Here is a 17,804-nt window from a genome sequence, read left to right on the forward strand (position 1 = left end):
ATGATCCGAGACTCTTGGTACCCTCCGCATAGCGATTTTGCTCAGGCTAGATTTTCCCTAACGTCCCAACTTCTTGTTGAATTTAACCACAATTGCTGCACGAGGTGATCTTTGTTATTAACTATAAGTACAAAGGATAACGTGAGAACTTTACATTGCCATCAGTGCTATTGATGATGCCTCGGACAAAAAGGCATTGTTGCGGAGAGGTTTTCGACAGACGTGTAATGCATTAGTATGCATTTACAGTAAATTAAGTCGCACTGCATTTGCCTAATCTCTTGTTGAACTGTGATTGCTAGACTGCAGCTGCCAAGTCGCCTTTTTTTCACTTTCTGTTTGATCACTTAAGTCCGTTATTGTTTTAGCGCTGCCTTGTTCATGTGACCTTCAGTCCTCGTATGGATCCAGACATGGTGCGACAAGAGGCCGTGCGTATGATGGAAAGAGAAGCTGAGGCTGAAAGGAAGAGACTGGAACTAGCGTCACCTCCAGAGAAGCCTCAAGAGCAAAATACAGGACAGGTAAGGGTCCTTGTTGGTAACTTTTCGCTCTTGAGGTCGTTGCTCGCGACAAACAATGAATGCTTTTTCGTATCAACCGTGCAGTCATTTACATTAAGGTTGGATTGAATTTTGCGTAGGGCGGAATGTAAAAGGGAATCGGCAAAGTATTTGGAAAATTGGCGAAATTCGGGGAGTAACCTGCTATGCACTAGCATCCTGTCCAAAGGGAAGTAGGTATACTTTGTGCTCCAGGTTAACATCCAGCTGTGTGGAGTTCTTTGGTTCTCCATTGCGTATTTAGATATTGATGATTCTTTACGTGGGGAAGGCCTCCATTCAAAGTGCGCAACTTTTGTAGCCACTGAAAAAAATTCTTCTATAACCTTTGTATCTGAGGCTGTCATTGAAGGAATACTTTTAAAGAGGCGGAGGATGTCCCGCAGACGTAAGTTAAACTGGGTAGCTTTCGGCTTGATTGTTTCGTTTCTTCTTTTCGTTGCTATAACAGAAAAAGAAAGGTGGCAAAGCTCAGGCTGGAAAGAGTGCCAAGGCATCACCGAAGCGAGGAAATACGCCGAGCAACACCAACCTCGCCGCTACCACAAAGACTCCAACCAAAACTTTCACTGTCGCTGATGTAATTGACGGGTGGGTGTTCAAGAACTTACACTTAAATTCCATATCAGAAGGGCAAATACCCAGCCCAAAGAACATTAAACTACATATTAATTAAGGGGACAGTTTCTAAAGAAACTGTGGTGCTGTGTCATTTGTGGGGGGACGGGCGGGGGGTGTTACAAGATAATTTGATTTCATCAACTGAGTTGATAATGTAAACTTCCCATAATAAACAGTTCCTAAAGCTGACGTTTCGAGCGTTAGCCCTTCGTTAGCATGGATGACGAAAAACTAACGGTTGATTTAAGGGAGAACAGGAGCAAGAGGTGTTCCAATTAGGTGTCCCATGCCTGCGAATGTAGGCTGTGTTATGAGCATCTTATTACCGCAAGAGTCAATAAAGCCGAAAGAGTAAAAGTAGATGGATGAAGATGTTTAAATAAGTTTAAAAAAATTGTTTTTTGTTGTCTTCCAGGTCCAATGAATACGAGTCAGCCCACTTGGCTTTACTCAGGACTTATCAGAATGCGTTCTCCAGATACTTAGTTCCCTGCTTCGTAGCCCCTGGGCGATGTACTGAGCCTAACTCTTTGTCATGCAGGTGAGATTTTCCAGGAGAGATTTTAGCAGATGCCCTTGAGCTGCATTAACGCTGTCACAAATTTGTTAAGAAATATAGGGGGTAGAACTTCCCTTAAGCCATGTAGAATTTCGTTTAAAGGTATCTTGGTCGAGTCTTCTACAATGCATTAACTACTGCGCCGTTTTCTCAAGCTATTCACCGCTTCTTGGCTCAGTTTAGAGATATCTCCAAGATAAGGCGTTGACGAGATGCATTTTCGTTCCTACAAGCATCAAAAATTGTCCTCATGAAGAAAATATCACCGAAACACTTATGATTTTGTCAAACACTCGGGCATAACAAAGTTGGAAGCAACTAAACTTTATTTCGATCCAGGACATCAGTGCCAATTTACCCGACTAATGCGAACAGTGAAATTTGTGAAAAACCTCACAAAGGCATTGGTGTGGTTGGAAAACATTTTATTGGTGTCGCAGGCGTAAACCTGATCTTCAACTGTGAATATTATTTTCTGCTTGGATGTTCGTGCGTAAATATTAACATCGTTTCTCTCTGTTTCTTTCACAGTGTTCACAACACGATCTATCTAGAGGTTCACTGTCCGGCCGTCCGGCCCCATTTGGTGGTCGTATCTGACAGTGGAAGATCTGTTGTGGACTTTGCAAATGTGTCCCTTGGTAAGATAAAAAATATATTGTTGTCCTCGTGAGTTGCGTCAAGGGAAAGAATTTTCTTCTACAGAAACTTTATTTTTTCATCAGTCAGCTATCCATCAGCGTTATTCTGTTGTCCACGTTAACTTTAACTCCCAAGATCTGATTTTTAATTCTCCCCTCTAGCTAATACACATTTCCTAATAAAGTAGTCACAAGAATTTTTTGTCAGATCAAGATAACAACTTCCACCTGATAAGTTTGAGTATTCTCATTACCTGTTTGCTGGGTTATGTATGGATATTATAGGGAGAAGTTAAATGTTGATCAATTTAAAGGATCAAAACAAAGAACCTGTAATTGGAAAAGTTTCACAATAATAATGTCGTTTTTTTTTTTCTAGTGATCCATTATACGTTGTGAGCGGTGTTACAGTTCGTAACTTGACGCCAAAACTTTGAAGACCTTTTGATTTAATTCTTGTTTTTAATAGTTGTATTGTTTCTTATATTTCTCTCCTTGCTTGTTTGTGTTTTACAAAGGTCGATCGGAGATTAAAAGTTTCACCATTCAAAATATTTCTGACGAACCAATAAAGGTGAGAAACACTAACAAATGCTATAAAGTAATGCTACCATTAATTATGGTAGAATAGCCCGAATTGGTATCAAAATTCAGCAGTAAACTTTCAGCTTCAGGAAGAGTCTCTAGGGAACTGACCAAAGAGTCTGTGGAGTTTGCTTCCTAGCTACGTAATGGATGTTAAGAGTTTTAACGCTGTGTTTCTTGTCTGGGCTTGTTCTATATGCTCTTTAAGAAGTCTTCATTTTTTTAAAATATTTGTTTAATTCTATACTGACTTGTTCACGGTTGCTAAGTATTGTCACACACTCTCTTTTTTATGTTCCGCTTTTCAGTTGAGCTCCTCGTTACTAGATCCTCACGGTCCTTTTCAGATGTTGAATGCATTAAGGACCTTGGATCCCCAAGCGACTCATACCGTGATTGTGTCGTTCGGTCCTAACGCTCCCAAAGAGGTAAGATTTCGACTTTGTGGGGTGAAACTAGAGAAAGAACATGAATATCAGGATTTGAAGAACCAAGAGCGTTTTTTATTTGCAATTCATGTTAATCTTCGTCATTTCTAACCACAGATAACCAGTTATCATGGTAGAATAGCCTCATTTTGAAGTTTTAAAATTTATCATTCAACTATTGGCTTCAGGGAGAGTCTCCGAGGGACTGACCATAGAGTTTGAAGGCTTTGTTCCCATAGTTTATTGGTGAATGTTGTTCGTAAAGTTTTGATGTCAAGCTTCGATCGTCTTCGTGCTGAATTTCTGATGAATTTTCCTTTCGTGTTTGCCTTTTTTGATGTTTTTTTTATGTTTAGATGCTTTAAACGTGACAACATAACCTGTTAAAAAACCATCTTTCTCTATAACCTTTTATTGTGTAGTTACCACTAAACGAGTATAAAATCAAGTTAACATAAAACAGCGTTACCCAGCAAAATTACTAAGAAAGAAACCGTTTTAAGACAGCTGGTCAAATGCGGCCTCTGTTTCGATGAGACCACATTTCTTCTTCTCGACCGCTGGAAAATGGAATTAGGACTCTGGAAACAAGATTCCAATTGTTCTTACTGTTGTGTGGATGTAAATTCAATGAAATTTGGGCCCTGCTTCGTGGCCTTAGAGGTTCGAGATAAGCTGTTTCTATTCGCACGTAAGTTAACTCTTACAACCTTTGTCGAGACAATTTTGCAGTGCATTTTTTCACGTAAGCCAACGTTCCCTTATTTGATAAGGGCACTGTTCTAATCGAGCCTTGTCTTTTTCGTCGATACTTAGTTCCATGAGGTCTTAGAAGTGCGGTGCCCCCGGAATACACTATACCTCAGACTGAAGGGCAGGGGGGTTCAACCTGTGATCTCTCTGTCAGTGGAGGATGGTTTGCTGGACTTAGGAGACGCTCTAGTTGGTGACACGATCTCGTCCAGTTTTAAGGTAAGAAAAAGGAAGAATGTATTGATGAGATAAAATATTTTTAGAGAGTTTTTCTCCCCTTACCCCCTCCAAAGTATCAGGAGGGTTAATGTGCTGATAAATTTGCAGTTGTACCTGCGATGGGAGATGCGATCACTTGATATCTGGTTATCGTGCACTTATCAAGAGGTCTCTTTTAGAGTCCGGGGCGAAATCGCTATGTTGTGTTCTTGGGCATTACGTGCACTAACCCAAATAGACTATTGATTTAGGACGCAAGTACTGGGGCTGAATAAGCGTGGTGGAGTAATGTAGTAAATGTAACTTTTAGAGCGAAATATGTCTTATTGGGATGAGTGGATTTATTTTCCTGTTGGTTCAAGCAAAAATGTATCTAAGGAAACCGATTTGCGACCACGTTTGGTTTCTAAAACAGTCTGCTGAGTCGACTTCTCACCCGTGATACTTTTTTTCGTGATTTTGTGGGATCATTGTATAATAAGGTAGCCAGACCTCATTCCCATTTAATCTGTCATCGCCCGTTTCAATGACAAAGAATAAAGATAAGCGGGAACGAGAGGACGTCGTCGTGTCTCAGTATGAGGTTGTTTCTCTGCGTTGGCATGAATATAACGTGGCAATTCTAACGGCTTTCCCTTACTATTTTTCTTATTTGTTCCTGGAAACGTCATCGAACACAGCTACAGTATTTTTCGTCGTAACCCATTTTGCAAAGTTTATTCTAGAACGCGGCTTTGCGTGATTGCTGCAAATCGCAAAAACAATGCCGCATAAAAGTTACGTACGCAAGGTTTTAAAGAACCATTTTTTGAAACTCAGTATTCGAAAACATACCTGACAGCAACATTGTTATGACACTTGTTGCATAAAATTCACTTTAACTTCATGGCCTCGTTCTGTTTGTGTTTCCATTCCCTTAACTTTCTCACTGACTAGACTATACAAGTAAGTTCAATCACCCTTTGGAAAACCCTATATCTTGAGCCCCCTCTCTGAAAAAGGGCCTAAAACTAAAGAAAAGGCTCAACTGGACCCTCTTCAGCCAATTTTTAGAATAACTCCTGATTTTGACGGCTATTTCTTCTTGCAGATATCTAACACTTCAGAGCTGTCAATCACCTATTCACTGAAGCTTGACAGCTTATCTCCATTACGTCACAGCCGAGCGCAAGTGTTACCCAGGTTCCTTCCGCCGTTTAGCGAGATGCCAGAAACTCAACAGCACGCGTTAGGTTAGATTGATATTGTGGAAGCTACCAGTTACGGCTTTTACTGCTGTTGCTATCTTTGATGCTGTGAAATAATTTTTTTCTGGTATTTGTAAAAAAATTGATGTGCTGCGTCGATGTGCTAGTGAAACAGCTGATCTATTACAGAGTAAAAAAGATGGTACATTTTGAGATCAGTAAGGAAGTAGAAAAAAGACGAGAAAAATATTCTTTTGTCTTGTCACAAGCGTAGGACAAAGAAAAAATTCTGAGTCGCCATGAGGCATAGAGCTTCAGACCTTAGGATTTGGTAGGAATTTTTGTAAAACCCTGGCTTACCATAGAGTCTTAATGGTTCAGTGTTAGAGCATCGGAGGGCAGAATCCGAAGGTCTGTGGTTCGATTCCTCATCGGGACTCAGAATTGTTTTTCTTCGTCCCACGCTCGTGAAAAGAAATTGAACACCTTTCTCTAATTAGCACATTTCCAGCAGTTCAGTCGCATGTGCACTAAAAGGTAAAGAAAGGATACTTAGAGCTGAGAAAGCTTGTAAACGACCCCTGCCGGAATATAGTTACTGTAAACGCTTTCAAATACACTCCAAAACAGTCCCCATAAAGTCATATACGCTGCTAAGAAAGGATGCTTCTTTACTTTAATCGAGTTTACTGTTTCAGTCATACTTAGTGGAGGAAACTGTTTACTTAGCAATATAAAGGATTGTTCGCGAAAAGGCGATGTTACGTTTGTGTCACTCCTTCCACCTGTAGTCAAAACTTGTTTCAATTCTAATGTCAATCATACGTTTGTAAAATTTTCTTTTCTTTTCTGCCAGGTCCGTCGAATTACAATGGGATGGCTGTATTTGACTGTGTTCCTGCTCAAGGTGTGATCGGCCCAGGTACACGAATAAAATGTGAACATTTCACCAAGCTGAATAATTAACATCATCAAATCGCTGGCTTTTAACTGAATTTTTTTGACCCATGTAAGATTTTTATACGTTACAGGCGAGTCTAAAGAGATCACTATCTCTTTCAACCCGGATCACCCAAGTCAGCTTTACGCCGATGAAGTCTCCGTGGAGATAAACAACGGGGTGAGTAAGACTAGATTGTGATCTTGGAAACGTCTGCGCATGTGCGAATGTTGTAATGACTAGGTGACGTGCTTTCAGGCTATCAACATCAAGTTGTCTCACATCAGTTACAAGCAACCACACAATGCATAGTAACGTACAACTTTTTCGGTATAGCTCAAAACAGATTAGTAAATCAACAAGAAACTCGTGCTTGTGTGCGAAAAGTCTTGAGGTGTCCTTTCCTCCACTTTTGTTTCCTTTTACAGATGTCTATTGATGGTTCGATTTTCTTCCGCTTTTTTTGCGAGACAGCGTTTGTTTCTTATATTTTCTTTGAAATTCTAAGCGAGAAATTGGCGCGCGCGCGGGCCAAAATTTCTCTCCTCGTGCATACCCCACGTTTGACCGCTGTGTTGATCTTGAATGAAGTCGAGAGGCTTCGCGGGGGTTGAGTGTTTGCACATAAAGAAGACATAGTCACGTTGGTCACTTCTCAAAGAGGATTTTTCCAAACTGGAAGATAACACGCAAATCATTGGCACAGTGTATATCCTACTACATTTCCACTTATCCTCGTTACGTTCTTATAACTACTGTACGACAAATACAACTTGCTATGGTCTTAATCCGTATCTTTTTGATGTTCATACTTCAGGAACAGCCCTATTCTGTTCAACTACTGGGCCGCGCCTGGCCAAATATCGTGTACCTGAGGGGCTGGGACGAGTTGATGCCGAGAGCTGAGTCGTTACGAGCGGAAGTGGAGGAGGAGGAGGAGGAAGGTCAGGGTTCTAGAAGCAGAAATTTTGCAGTAGTATTTTTCTTGAGTATTTTACATTTTATGGTGGAAGTGGTTCTTGGCTGATCAGATCAAATTTCCCTTGTGCCGTTGCTCTCCTTCATCTATTACGAACTGCAGGTAATCAATAATTGCCTCGCACCCTTTGTTCTTGAGAGTTTCAGGTTCGGGGATTGCCGAACTCGAAAACTGTAAGATTCGGTCAAGTGTCAGGCCTGTGAAGTGTCGGGCCTGTGATATGTCTGATTCGGAAACAGCCAGTTGTCAGGTTTGACAAATGTTGGGTTTGGGGATTCCGAGCTCTTGAAGTGAAGGTTTTCGAAGGTTGGTTTGACTTTGCTCGTAAAGGTCTTGGTGTTTTACACCAACATCCTAAAGCACCCAAGACCTGCGCGCGCTTTATGCGTGCATACATTAACCTTTTTACGCCCTAACATCAGTGTGCATATTCCCAATGCGGTTTTCCATACATTTCCTGAGGTGCTGACAAGGAGAATTTGTTTAACAATCAAGAACTTTTTTACCTGGTGATCATTTCCTTAATTCTCTTAACCTTAATGTGTGTTTCAGGGGAGATATTGTAAGGAGAAGTTAGATGCCAGTCAGTCTTATGGGTCAAAGGGTTAAGATATAGGCTCAGCCCGCCCTTGTCGATAAGAGCCACCTCGCAGAGTTGTTTAGTACATGTGAATGTATGCATACATGAGTGGCGCACTTTTAACATCAACCATTGCTACAATTTTTTTTAGAGGGAAAAGCAATCCAGAAAACAGTTCTGCTAACAATGAAGAGCGTATCAACTCCTGATGGATATGAGGCTGTGGAAAGAGCCGTAGAAATTGGCTGTATTAAGTCCAGTATACAAACTAAAAAGGTACATAAAAACTTCATCCTTTAATGCGCCATAGAAAACCCTAACATTTTTTTAAATACTAATCTTTGTGTTTGTTTTCCATTCAGTCAAGTGACTTTTATTTCGACAATCCCAAAGAAGCTTACGAACTGGGATTCTCCTTTGAGCCTCAAAAGGTTTGTTTGTTGTTTTTGTTACGTCACTGTACCTGAAAACAGTCGTTTTTAGTACCACGCTCGCACAAATTACTCTACATGATTGACAATTATTTTTCGCCCCTTATTTGGTAATATTTAGTTTTTTTCTGATTATGAGCGTTGCCGTATTTAATTTTGTTCTACGAAGGTCTGGCTAGCTGTTTATATCTTATTTATTTATTTATTTATGCATTGTTTTATTCATGCTACTTAAGGCGGGAGTTGACATTGGCGTGAAAAAGAACATTGTGTTTCGATGGCAACCGCCAGCTGGGCATGATGTAAGTATTCTTCACTTGAGTTTCATTTCCTCTTTTAAAGAGGCACGTCGTCTTTTGAGGAAGATTATCTCTTGCTTCAAATAGGCATGTGCCTTTTTTATTTCTGAAAGCCTATCCGTTTCAAATTAAGGTGTGGTACAAACTTTTTTTTTGGAAAAATGAATGTTATTACATGAGAACGTAGAAGTCATTTCATATCAAGACCTTCGTGCTTTCACTAATTGTAATATCTCCAGCGTAGTGTATTCGGTAAATAACCCTTTCGAGTGAGGCGACCATTTTTGGTCCTGAGTATAAACGTCCTGTTCCTGCACGTCTAGCTTCACAGCTAAAACAAGTTTGCTTGAGGAAAAAGAAATATTTTTATTCCCGGGGACATTAAATGGTCGTCGATAGATAAGAGTCCATTCCAAATGAAGCGGTCCCAAGAGGGAGACGTAGAATGACTGCCAAGTCTAAAAGCCTCACCTCTTTAAAAAAGTAACAACACAGCCTGAACACATTTGATGATAAAAAAATGTAAGTCTCTCTTACACGTCAAGTTGTCCACGCAACTTGAACGTATGCTGATGAAGACTACGACTGGGGTATTACCACTCCCTTTGAATAAGATGCAACTTCATTGAAGGTACCACATTCCTCCCCTCCCTCAGCTCTTCACTGGGTTCCCACCGATACCCCCTGGGTAGACAGAACCATTGTGAAAGTCTGGTATCTTGCCTTAAAATACAACATAAACAGCTAGACCAGAACTCAAACCCACACTTTTCGAACCGCATTCCAGTTTATTGAGCCTGCGAGAAGGGTCTCGTGTCGGGGTTTCGCCTTGCGGCACAGCTGCCTATTACACCTGCCGTTTATGGAAAAAGTTATTGAAATCTCTGCTTCTTTTCCGGTTAACGGTATAATTTCCTTTCTGTTTGTCACAGCCTAATGAACCTGTTAACACCAGTACTATGGTAAGTTTATTGTGTGATCTTTTTAGTTTTGGTTACATTCATTGTCTTAAACGTTCGCTTGTTCTTCCCGGTTATGTCTTACTCAAAAAACATGAGGTGAAAGTGATTCAAAACACACCATTTTCGCAAAATCGCGAGGTTTTTGTATTACGAAATATAGTTTTTTCGCTGCGAGTTTGAATGGTCAGGTACTCCATAAAATGCTTTTACTTTGAGCAGTCAATTCTTCGGGTTACTGATATACAGGTTGAGCGAGAGACATCTTAGTCAGGCATAGGACAAAGGAATGAGACGGGAGAACAGTTACGTTGTTCAGCACCCTCAAGGGAATTAGATATATAATCACCCTTTTAACATTGGGGCGCTATTTTCAAGAAAAGCATTTTATTTCCACCAAAGGGATTTAAGCAATCAATAGAACGATGGTTTTCCCTTCACCCTACTTCCCCCCCCCCCTCCCCCGCAAACTCTAGCATCCGGTGAACGCTGGAGTTTTCGTAATCGTAAAATCGTAACCATTCATTGCAACATTCATTCCAATCGTAACCATTCATAATATCCTTGACAAGAACCGGGAATGGTGATATGTTGCAAACTAACCCTTTCTCGTCCGACTTTTTTGTTATTACAGTTGACAGTAAAGAGTGACGTAACAACCCAATACAAGATCCTTCTTCAAGGATTAATCACAACAGAGCAAAGAGACCCGGATGTTAGTGGTCACGTGGTGTCTTTAGCGGAAGACACTTGAGCTTTCTTACAAACGTGTTGTGAAATATAACTCTTCTTAAAGTTTTGTCATACGAAATGTGACACTCTTAATACTTAAAACGTTCTAAGAAGCGTCCGGGGGTTTATTTAATTTAATTTAGAGGAGAATCTTATTTAATACTCATTTGAGGCCATTGTTTTATTTCTGAACAGCAGCCCAATTTTGGTGAATTCCGTAAAATGTATGTATTTCTTTGGTTGGAAAACCGACCACGTTGAAAACTGAAATTGATGCAGGCTTCCGAGTATAATCACATTTTTTACTGAAACACTTCCCAACCTGAATGAATAACAACACCATAGCATTACCATTTGTATTGCGTCATTTCACTACTAATCAACGTGTGCGTTTTAAACGAATTTCGTGTTCTAAAGAAACTGTGATGCTGCGTCGGTGGGAGAGTATAACGGAGTAACTTAGTGTCATCAACGGAGTTGATAACGTAAATTGGCCACCGTAGGGAGTGTCCAGAGTAATTCGGAATCACTTTAGTTTTGTTTTACTTCACTTTTTAATTAGTCCGGGACATTCGCACCACTGGTGAGTTGTCTGGTATTGGTCATCCTGTCGAGGCTGTGCGTATAATTTTGTACCCCTGCGTCTAAAGTCCGTGTGATTGGACTACAGTCAAAGAATTGAACGCGATGTTTAGTGTACATGCTGTGGAAACGAAATGATGATAATATTTTACTCGAGTGTGTAATTATTTGTATCATAGAATATATTCGGTATTTCAATTATAGTTAATCGTTTCAGTATAAATTTGTACCTTTATTTGTTTAAGGTAAGATCAAATGTATTAGTTTGATACGTTGCACGCAGTTTTTAGTGTCGCTGTGTTTCGAACTGTGACAAGCTTTTACGACACTGCATTTAAGGCGTGAAAATAAAGCTTTGGAAGAAATGTTATGCCTCTCATTTCTGTGTGCAGAGTTATTGAGTGAACAAGGTGCGGACGATTATCCGGCCGATGTACTGGCTGACTTACAGTCTAACTGGCTGCCTGACTTACTGACTGTCTGAATGACAATTTGGATGACAGTGCCAGTTAACCGATTGACGGCCTGACAGGCTCACCGACTAACCAACAGATTGCTTTTTTGGCTTACCCGGTGACCGATTTTCTGGCCGACTAACGCCCTAAGTAGCTGACTGGTTCACTGACTGAGTGGCAGACCGATTGCATAAAGGGGTAATTTTTCAAAGAAACTGTGGTGCTGCGTCCGTGGGAGAGTATAACGGGGTTACTTGGTGTCATCAACTGAGTTGATAACGTAAATTGGCCACCGTAAAGATCTGAGAAGCCGGCGTTTCGAGCGTTAGCCCTTCGAAACGAGCGTTAGCCATTCCTTCCAATTGACTAACTTATTGACTGACTGACTGACTGACCGACTAACTGATTCACCGACTGACTGACTGACTAACTGGCTGACCGACTGATTCACTGACTAATTGATTCACAGACTAATTCACTGACTGACTGACTGACTGACTGACTGACTGGCTGACTGACTGACTGACTGACTGACTGACTGGCTGACTGACTGACTGACTAACTGACTGACTGACTGGCTGACTGACTGGTTGACAGACTGAGTGACTGACTGACGTGCCCTAGCCGCTTGCTGTGAACTTTACAACTGAATAGAGCACAGTCAATTTTTGTGTCTACAGCTTTAGAAAGCAGTAGGCAATAGTCATCAAAAAAAGGCGAGCGGGTAATTAAATTGGTAACACTCCGTACCCAATCAATCTAATGAGTAAACGATTAAATACGCTGGAGTTTCGCCTGTACTCAGGATTCTTCCGACCAATTTTCGTTCCCGTGGTGTTCACAACAAATGATCAACTGAAATTGGTGAAAATGGCATCCGGATCCGGGCGGCCGCGCGCAGTTCCCAGCAAAATTCCTCTTTTTCGGCTTAAATGGATTGAAGAACCGGCTGCTAGCTTCAAAATTAGCATTTCAAACACTTGTGCGAGCTCCAAGGAGAAAAGCAATCGGAAATGGAAGTATTGCGAATGTAGAAGCAGATGTAGTAAATCCTATTTCACCGTTACATAGGCTACCGGTCAATACAGCTACTATTCAAATTTATTAAAAACGGAAACTTTCAGTCTAAGAGTTCTGCTTTGTTTGTGAATGTGAGACCTTTCAAAGTATTGGAAGCAGCAAACTCTGCAAGAAGGAAGGAAATTTCTCTGATTTGCTCATTACAACTAGCTGACGTAAGCAGGGTCTTTTTTCTGACGAAAAGTACCATTCAGTAAGCATTAAGTTTATTAGTTTCACTAGGGATTCTTTGTGAGGATTTGAACTCCTTAATACCAAATTTAGAAGACCACTGCATAGGGTTTACATAATAATAATGGTTTCTCTAATTAACTATATTATTAATTGTACTTAAACTGCTCATTCTCGTCAAGCCTACTTTATCCGTACTAGCAGAAGACACATGCAGCCATTGGCTGCCTACTTTTGTGATTTTGGCGGGAAATGTAGGCTCTAATTATGCGCATGCAAAATTAGAGGTGTGGCCTGAACGAAAAGATTGCCATTTTCAAGTATGGCTGGAGAATTTTAATTACGTTTTCAAAGTGACAATCTTGTTCTCAGTTTTCATGGTGCAACGTAATTTAGACGGAGTGGAGGAAAGCTAGAAAGAAGCTTAGTGTAATCACATAAAAACGTTGAGTATGCAAATTAGTAAGAAGCTGAAGCCCACCTAGATGACATGCTGATGAATGGCCAAGATTACATGAAGCACTGCCCGAATCCTGCTTATTGAGGAGTACTACATTGATTTCCTGAGTCGCCATTTCTAGATAACTCAGTCACGAACATGGCAAATTCGCTTCAGGTGAGAGATTAAACTATCACTATCTTAATGTGATTCAAGCTCGAAAAATTGTCTCCAAACCAAAATTTCATGGGTAGCGCCTACGGTAAACAATATCTTATTTCGGTAACACAAAGATGAAAACGAGTTCTGGAAATATTGTTGAAGGTCATTAATTCTCTCTCATAAAAACCAGCTTGAGAGAACAGCATTTATGACCAACGGGAAATAGGTTTGTAGACATGAGACGAGGAAATACTCGGAAGTACTAAAGGGGCCGGAACATTTTTCATGTGTGATAATCCACTCCGGATAAATACAGTAAGACTCTTTAAGATGCAAGCTTGGGTTGTACTTCTGATATTGGCCAGATTTTTCCTGTGTCTTTTGTTCTTAGCACGAACTGCACGTGCTGGTTTGCACTTGCTCGCAATTTGCATATACTCCTCAACAACAATGTTTACGTAAGCTCAAATGTGGTTTAATTCCTTTCAGTTTCAGATTAAAAGGCCTTAAAGCCGTGTTCTTTAGCCAGTAGTCTTGATTCTTTTAAAAAAAATATTTTGCTATGCGTCGCGACGCTTTGGCATCCCAAAGTACACTCTGAATTCCAACGTGCTATTCTAACAAAGAGCATTTGAGTAATCATAGTGTTAGGGCGCCTAAAAGACTATTATGGTATTTTTCTAGAATGATCTGATGTACTTCCTTTCACAGATCTTTACTTGACTAAATATTTTTCTTCTCCCACACTTAATTAAAGATCTTCCGGCAAGTTTTGTAGATCTACGATCTTTAATTGTTATTACGAGATACTTTGGGGAGGACAATGCAATAAACTGAGTTATTTCCGCAGGTTCCTGGGTCCCTGTTCGATTTTCAATAGCACCTTCAAATTCCTTTCCAGTTGTGAAAGAGTGGCGATGTATGTTTAGTTTAGCGGCTATTGCACTGGCTGTTATTGGAGAAGGTAACCAGCTTCCATTTTCTTTGTAAGTTGTTCATGTATCTCTTCTCTACATCGGGAACTTCTTAATTTTAATCCTAAACAGTTGTCAGGGTACGATCCATTTTTCCGATCCGTTCTGAAACACTTCCGGCCGGTGTTGAAATACACTGGCTGCTCATTAATTTTATTGCGAATGAATAATTGATGATTCCTATTGAATTGTCAATATCCACCCATTCATCCCAGTTCTGAGTTAGTTCTAAACAAAATGTCGCCACAAAGTTTTTACTTTGCTGGTTATCCAAATATTCCACTAATTAATCTTATTCACAAACATTTCCGGCCCGTGTCGAAATACATTGGGTGTCATTACTTTTTGTGTAGGAACAATTGATGCTTCCTAATGGATTGGGAACTTTCTTTTACCTCAGTTTGAAACTGCATCTTCTGAAATGTCGGCTTAACAGACCGATGGTCCAAATATTTGCTCGTCGACCGTCGAAAGCCTCATTTTACGCGATCAACAAGTGAAAGGCAATTCCGTGCCCATGATAGACTTATGACAAAAACGGAAACTACTGGACGTAAAGTCTGGGAGTCTAAGCATGCAAGACAGACGAAGATTTTTACTAAGAACTCTATGACCATTTCGAACGTTACCAATGGTAGGGAATTATAAGGCTTAACTAATTTTTTTGCTGAAAATCATCTTTTCTTTTTTTTTTTTAAAGAAATCCCCCAATTTTTTTTGTCCTCGGGCGTGAGAATTTATCGTATTAAAATTCTTAATATTTCTGAGCTACTTGCAACGGGTAACATGGTTGAAGCCACGATCCAAAGAAACAGTGTACTCAAAGGTTAACATTGCGTACTTTCAGATGATTTCACATCTCCTATCAACATGTGTTTCGATCTTTTTTAAACAAATCAACAGACCAACTGCCCTAGCTGATGAAATAAGAGCCCTGCAGATGATTGATTGAATTATGATGTCAGCATTACTCAGCCATTTGCGTGCGAAACCAATGCGGCGTATTTTCATTAACAAATCAGTACTGCGAACTCCTTTCTGAGATGGGACCAGAATGTATTAAGGCTAAACCTACAGAGTTTATAGGAGAAAGAGATTGATTCTGAAACTATGCTCAATGAAAACGTAGTAGATAGTTTATTAAAACTCCCCTAGAAAGAAGCTACGCACCGGCATTTTTAAATGATGCACCCTGAAACAATAATTTGCCAGCCTAAAAAAAAAACGTTGGAGAGATGGAGATAGAACGGAAAAAGGAACCAATAGGAAAAAAGAAGATCGACGCGAATTGCAAATGACAGAACTGGAAAATTCAGGCTAAATTTTCATCAGACACAACTTTAGCCCTTTTGAAAGAGTATATCGTTTGAGGACTAAAAGGATGTATCGTAGGTACTTCTCGTAAAGGGATGGCAAGGTCTTTTGAAACTGTAGAAAAATCTTTTCCATGGTTTGCTTGGTGGAAAGGCAAACATATTCCAGTTCCGAAACTACCGTAAAATTGTTTTCTGCTTTCGTGATGAATAGAAATACAAACAATTCTATATATAGATAAACAGATATCGTAGAAGGTTCTCGCAAATGAGAGCAGAACAAGCGAGAAAGCCGTAAATCACCATTTTAAATAACGTATAGGGGAATTTTTTGGTGACAATATTAAGACGACAATATTATTATTTATGGAAATTTTTCTCAGTAATTGTTATTCTTTGATGAAATGGAAGCGTTCATGCATTGTAGGGTGACCTTTCAAATGATTCAATGATTGATTGATTTGTTGAATGACTGTGTGCAATGTTAGTTTAGGTGCGAAACATTATCTTTTAGGATTCCCTGATCCGAATTTCTACGCTGTTTTTCACCTACTGCTAAGTATAGTTAACGGCAACATGATGAATACTTAGATTCTGCCAGCAATTTCGGCTTGATGCAGACATCTTGTCTTAATGTGGGCAGTTGATCAGACTGCCGTACGTCGATCGGCCAGATAGAGCAAGCTGCGACAACATGAGTTAAAGAATGCTCGCCTATGATTGGCCGTCCGCGTCGTAAAGCTTGCACGAACAATACTTAATTGAAAAACTGACGGTGTGGCGACAGTACTATCCTACAAATAAAACACAACTGATCCAGAACCAAAGCCTTCTAACCAAGAAAACAATTGAGGGATTGCAAGAATCAATCATAAACACAAAGGCAGTGAGATTTGAAGCGTATGATTTGTTGTCCGTGATGACGTCAATAGGGGCTTGCAAGCGGGGCACGCCGTCCATGCGTGAATGTCACGCCGGTCGTGAATCCGTTTGGTTCATTCCTGCACGATACACTGTAAGAGATACGAGTAAGAGATACAAATTCTACGGAATATTTGATCGGACTCAAAAAGGGCGGTCCTTGATTGCGCAATGTTTGACAGATTCTTTTCGAGGTAATCATTGGATTAATTTTTTGGACGCGCTCCCACTGAAGAGGTTGCATTGCAGTCCGGGAAGGCGTGCGTGATTTTTTCCTCGACCAGGTGCGTTGAAATCTTAAATCTTGAATCATTAAATATAACTTCGTCATTTTGTCAGCTGCATTTGAATCGTTTGGATTACTTTTTTAATTTGAAGGCAAACCAATCGTCTTATCCACATCGCTTTTCCAAACACAACAACAAGATTGTAAAATGGCGCAAAATTTTTCTTCGTTATGTACTGTATACTTGGGTGAAATATGATTTTTCGTTTACGGACTCAACAAAAACAGTTACTAGTCAAACGAAATTGGAAGGCAGCGCAAAAGTTCAGTTACTTTGAGGTATACGGGGTGATATGTAAAATTTCTAGGTCAAAGCCCTTTGCTCACTTACTGTACACAATGAATTATTATGCTTTGTTAACGAAAGCATTTTATTCCATTGTGGCTGTGCCGGAAAGAATTTCAAGAGATACAAAACAGGACGCGTAGATGAGCAGGACATTCCATTTTTCAAGCTGTTAGTGACTAAATGAAATTATTCTCTTATAAGGACGGTTCTGAAAAACCTTTCATATTTTTTGTTCTGACAATTTCTCTTGCCTAAATCAACCAAACTATACATTACAACGTGCTAGCTCTCACGCATTGCCATTACAGCATGGAACTCTTACCGATATGGTTTGCAATATCACTTTTTTTTCATCGCCCAGAGTGACTCCAGTGAAACGTAACTGACTCACTAAAAGCGTCGTTAAAGTTTTTTTCAGATCTGCCTTGCTTTTAAATTGGGCAACGAGAACTGGCAATATCAAAGGACAATATTCGTAGGTTGTTTCCCTAGAAATTTTACAATAAATTCGTTACCTGTTCAGTCGATGTGCACAAGGCAAGTGTGGATTCATTGTCTCAAGGAAGCATTTAGTCATTGTTCTATGAATTTTAGAACAGGCGAAGTTCATTGCGTGGTTAAGTTTAAGTCGTGCCAGTGAATAAATTGAAGAGTGA

General features: G+C 40.0%; 1 protein-coding gene across 1 annotated transcript in view; it reads left to right on the plus strand.

The window, feature by feature from the left end:
* Positions 1–11,423, plus strand: part of LOC131797059 (cilia- and flagella-associated protein 74) — a 32,557-nt gene extending 21,134 nt beyond the window's left edge. The window contains exons 34-49 of the mRNA XM_059114676.2: positions 369–524; positions 1,015–1,154; positions 1,600–1,725; positions 2,275–2,384; positions 2,903–2,958; positions 3,278–3,397; positions 4,214–4,369; positions 5,460–5,601; positions 6,413–6,478; positions 6,588–6,676; positions 7,314–7,440; positions 8,207–8,331; positions 8,418–8,486; positions 8,723–8,788; positions 9,718–9,747; positions 10,379–11,423. Coding sequence (XP_058970659.2) covers positions 369–524; positions 1,015–1,154; positions 1,600–1,725; positions 2,275–2,384; positions 2,903–2,958; positions 3,278–3,397; positions 4,214–4,369; positions 5,460–5,601; positions 6,413–6,478; positions 6,588–6,676; positions 7,314–7,440; positions 8,207–8,331; positions 8,418–8,486; positions 8,723–8,788; positions 9,718–9,747; positions 10,379–10,498 — 1,698 coding nt within the window. The 3' untranslated portion in view covers positions 10,499–11,423. The remainder of the gene's footprint in view (positions 1–368; positions 525–1,014; positions 1,155–1,599; positions 1,726–2,274; positions 2,385–2,902; positions 2,959–3,277; positions 3,398–4,213; positions 4,370–5,459; positions 5,602–6,412; positions 6,479–6,587; positions 6,677–7,313; positions 7,441–8,206; positions 8,332–8,417; positions 8,487–8,722; positions 8,789–9,717; positions 9,748–10,378) is intronic.
* Positions 11,424–17,804: the final 6,381 nt, after the last annotated feature.

Source organism: Pocillopora verrucosa, chromosome 9 (assembly GCF_036669915.1).
Source record: "Pocillopora verrucosa isolate sample1 chromosome 9, ASM3666991v2, whole genome shotgun sequence".
Classification (NCBI taxonomy): Eukaryota; Metazoa; Cnidaria; class Anthozoa; order Scleractinia; family Pocilloporidae; genus Pocillopora; species Pocillopora verrucosa.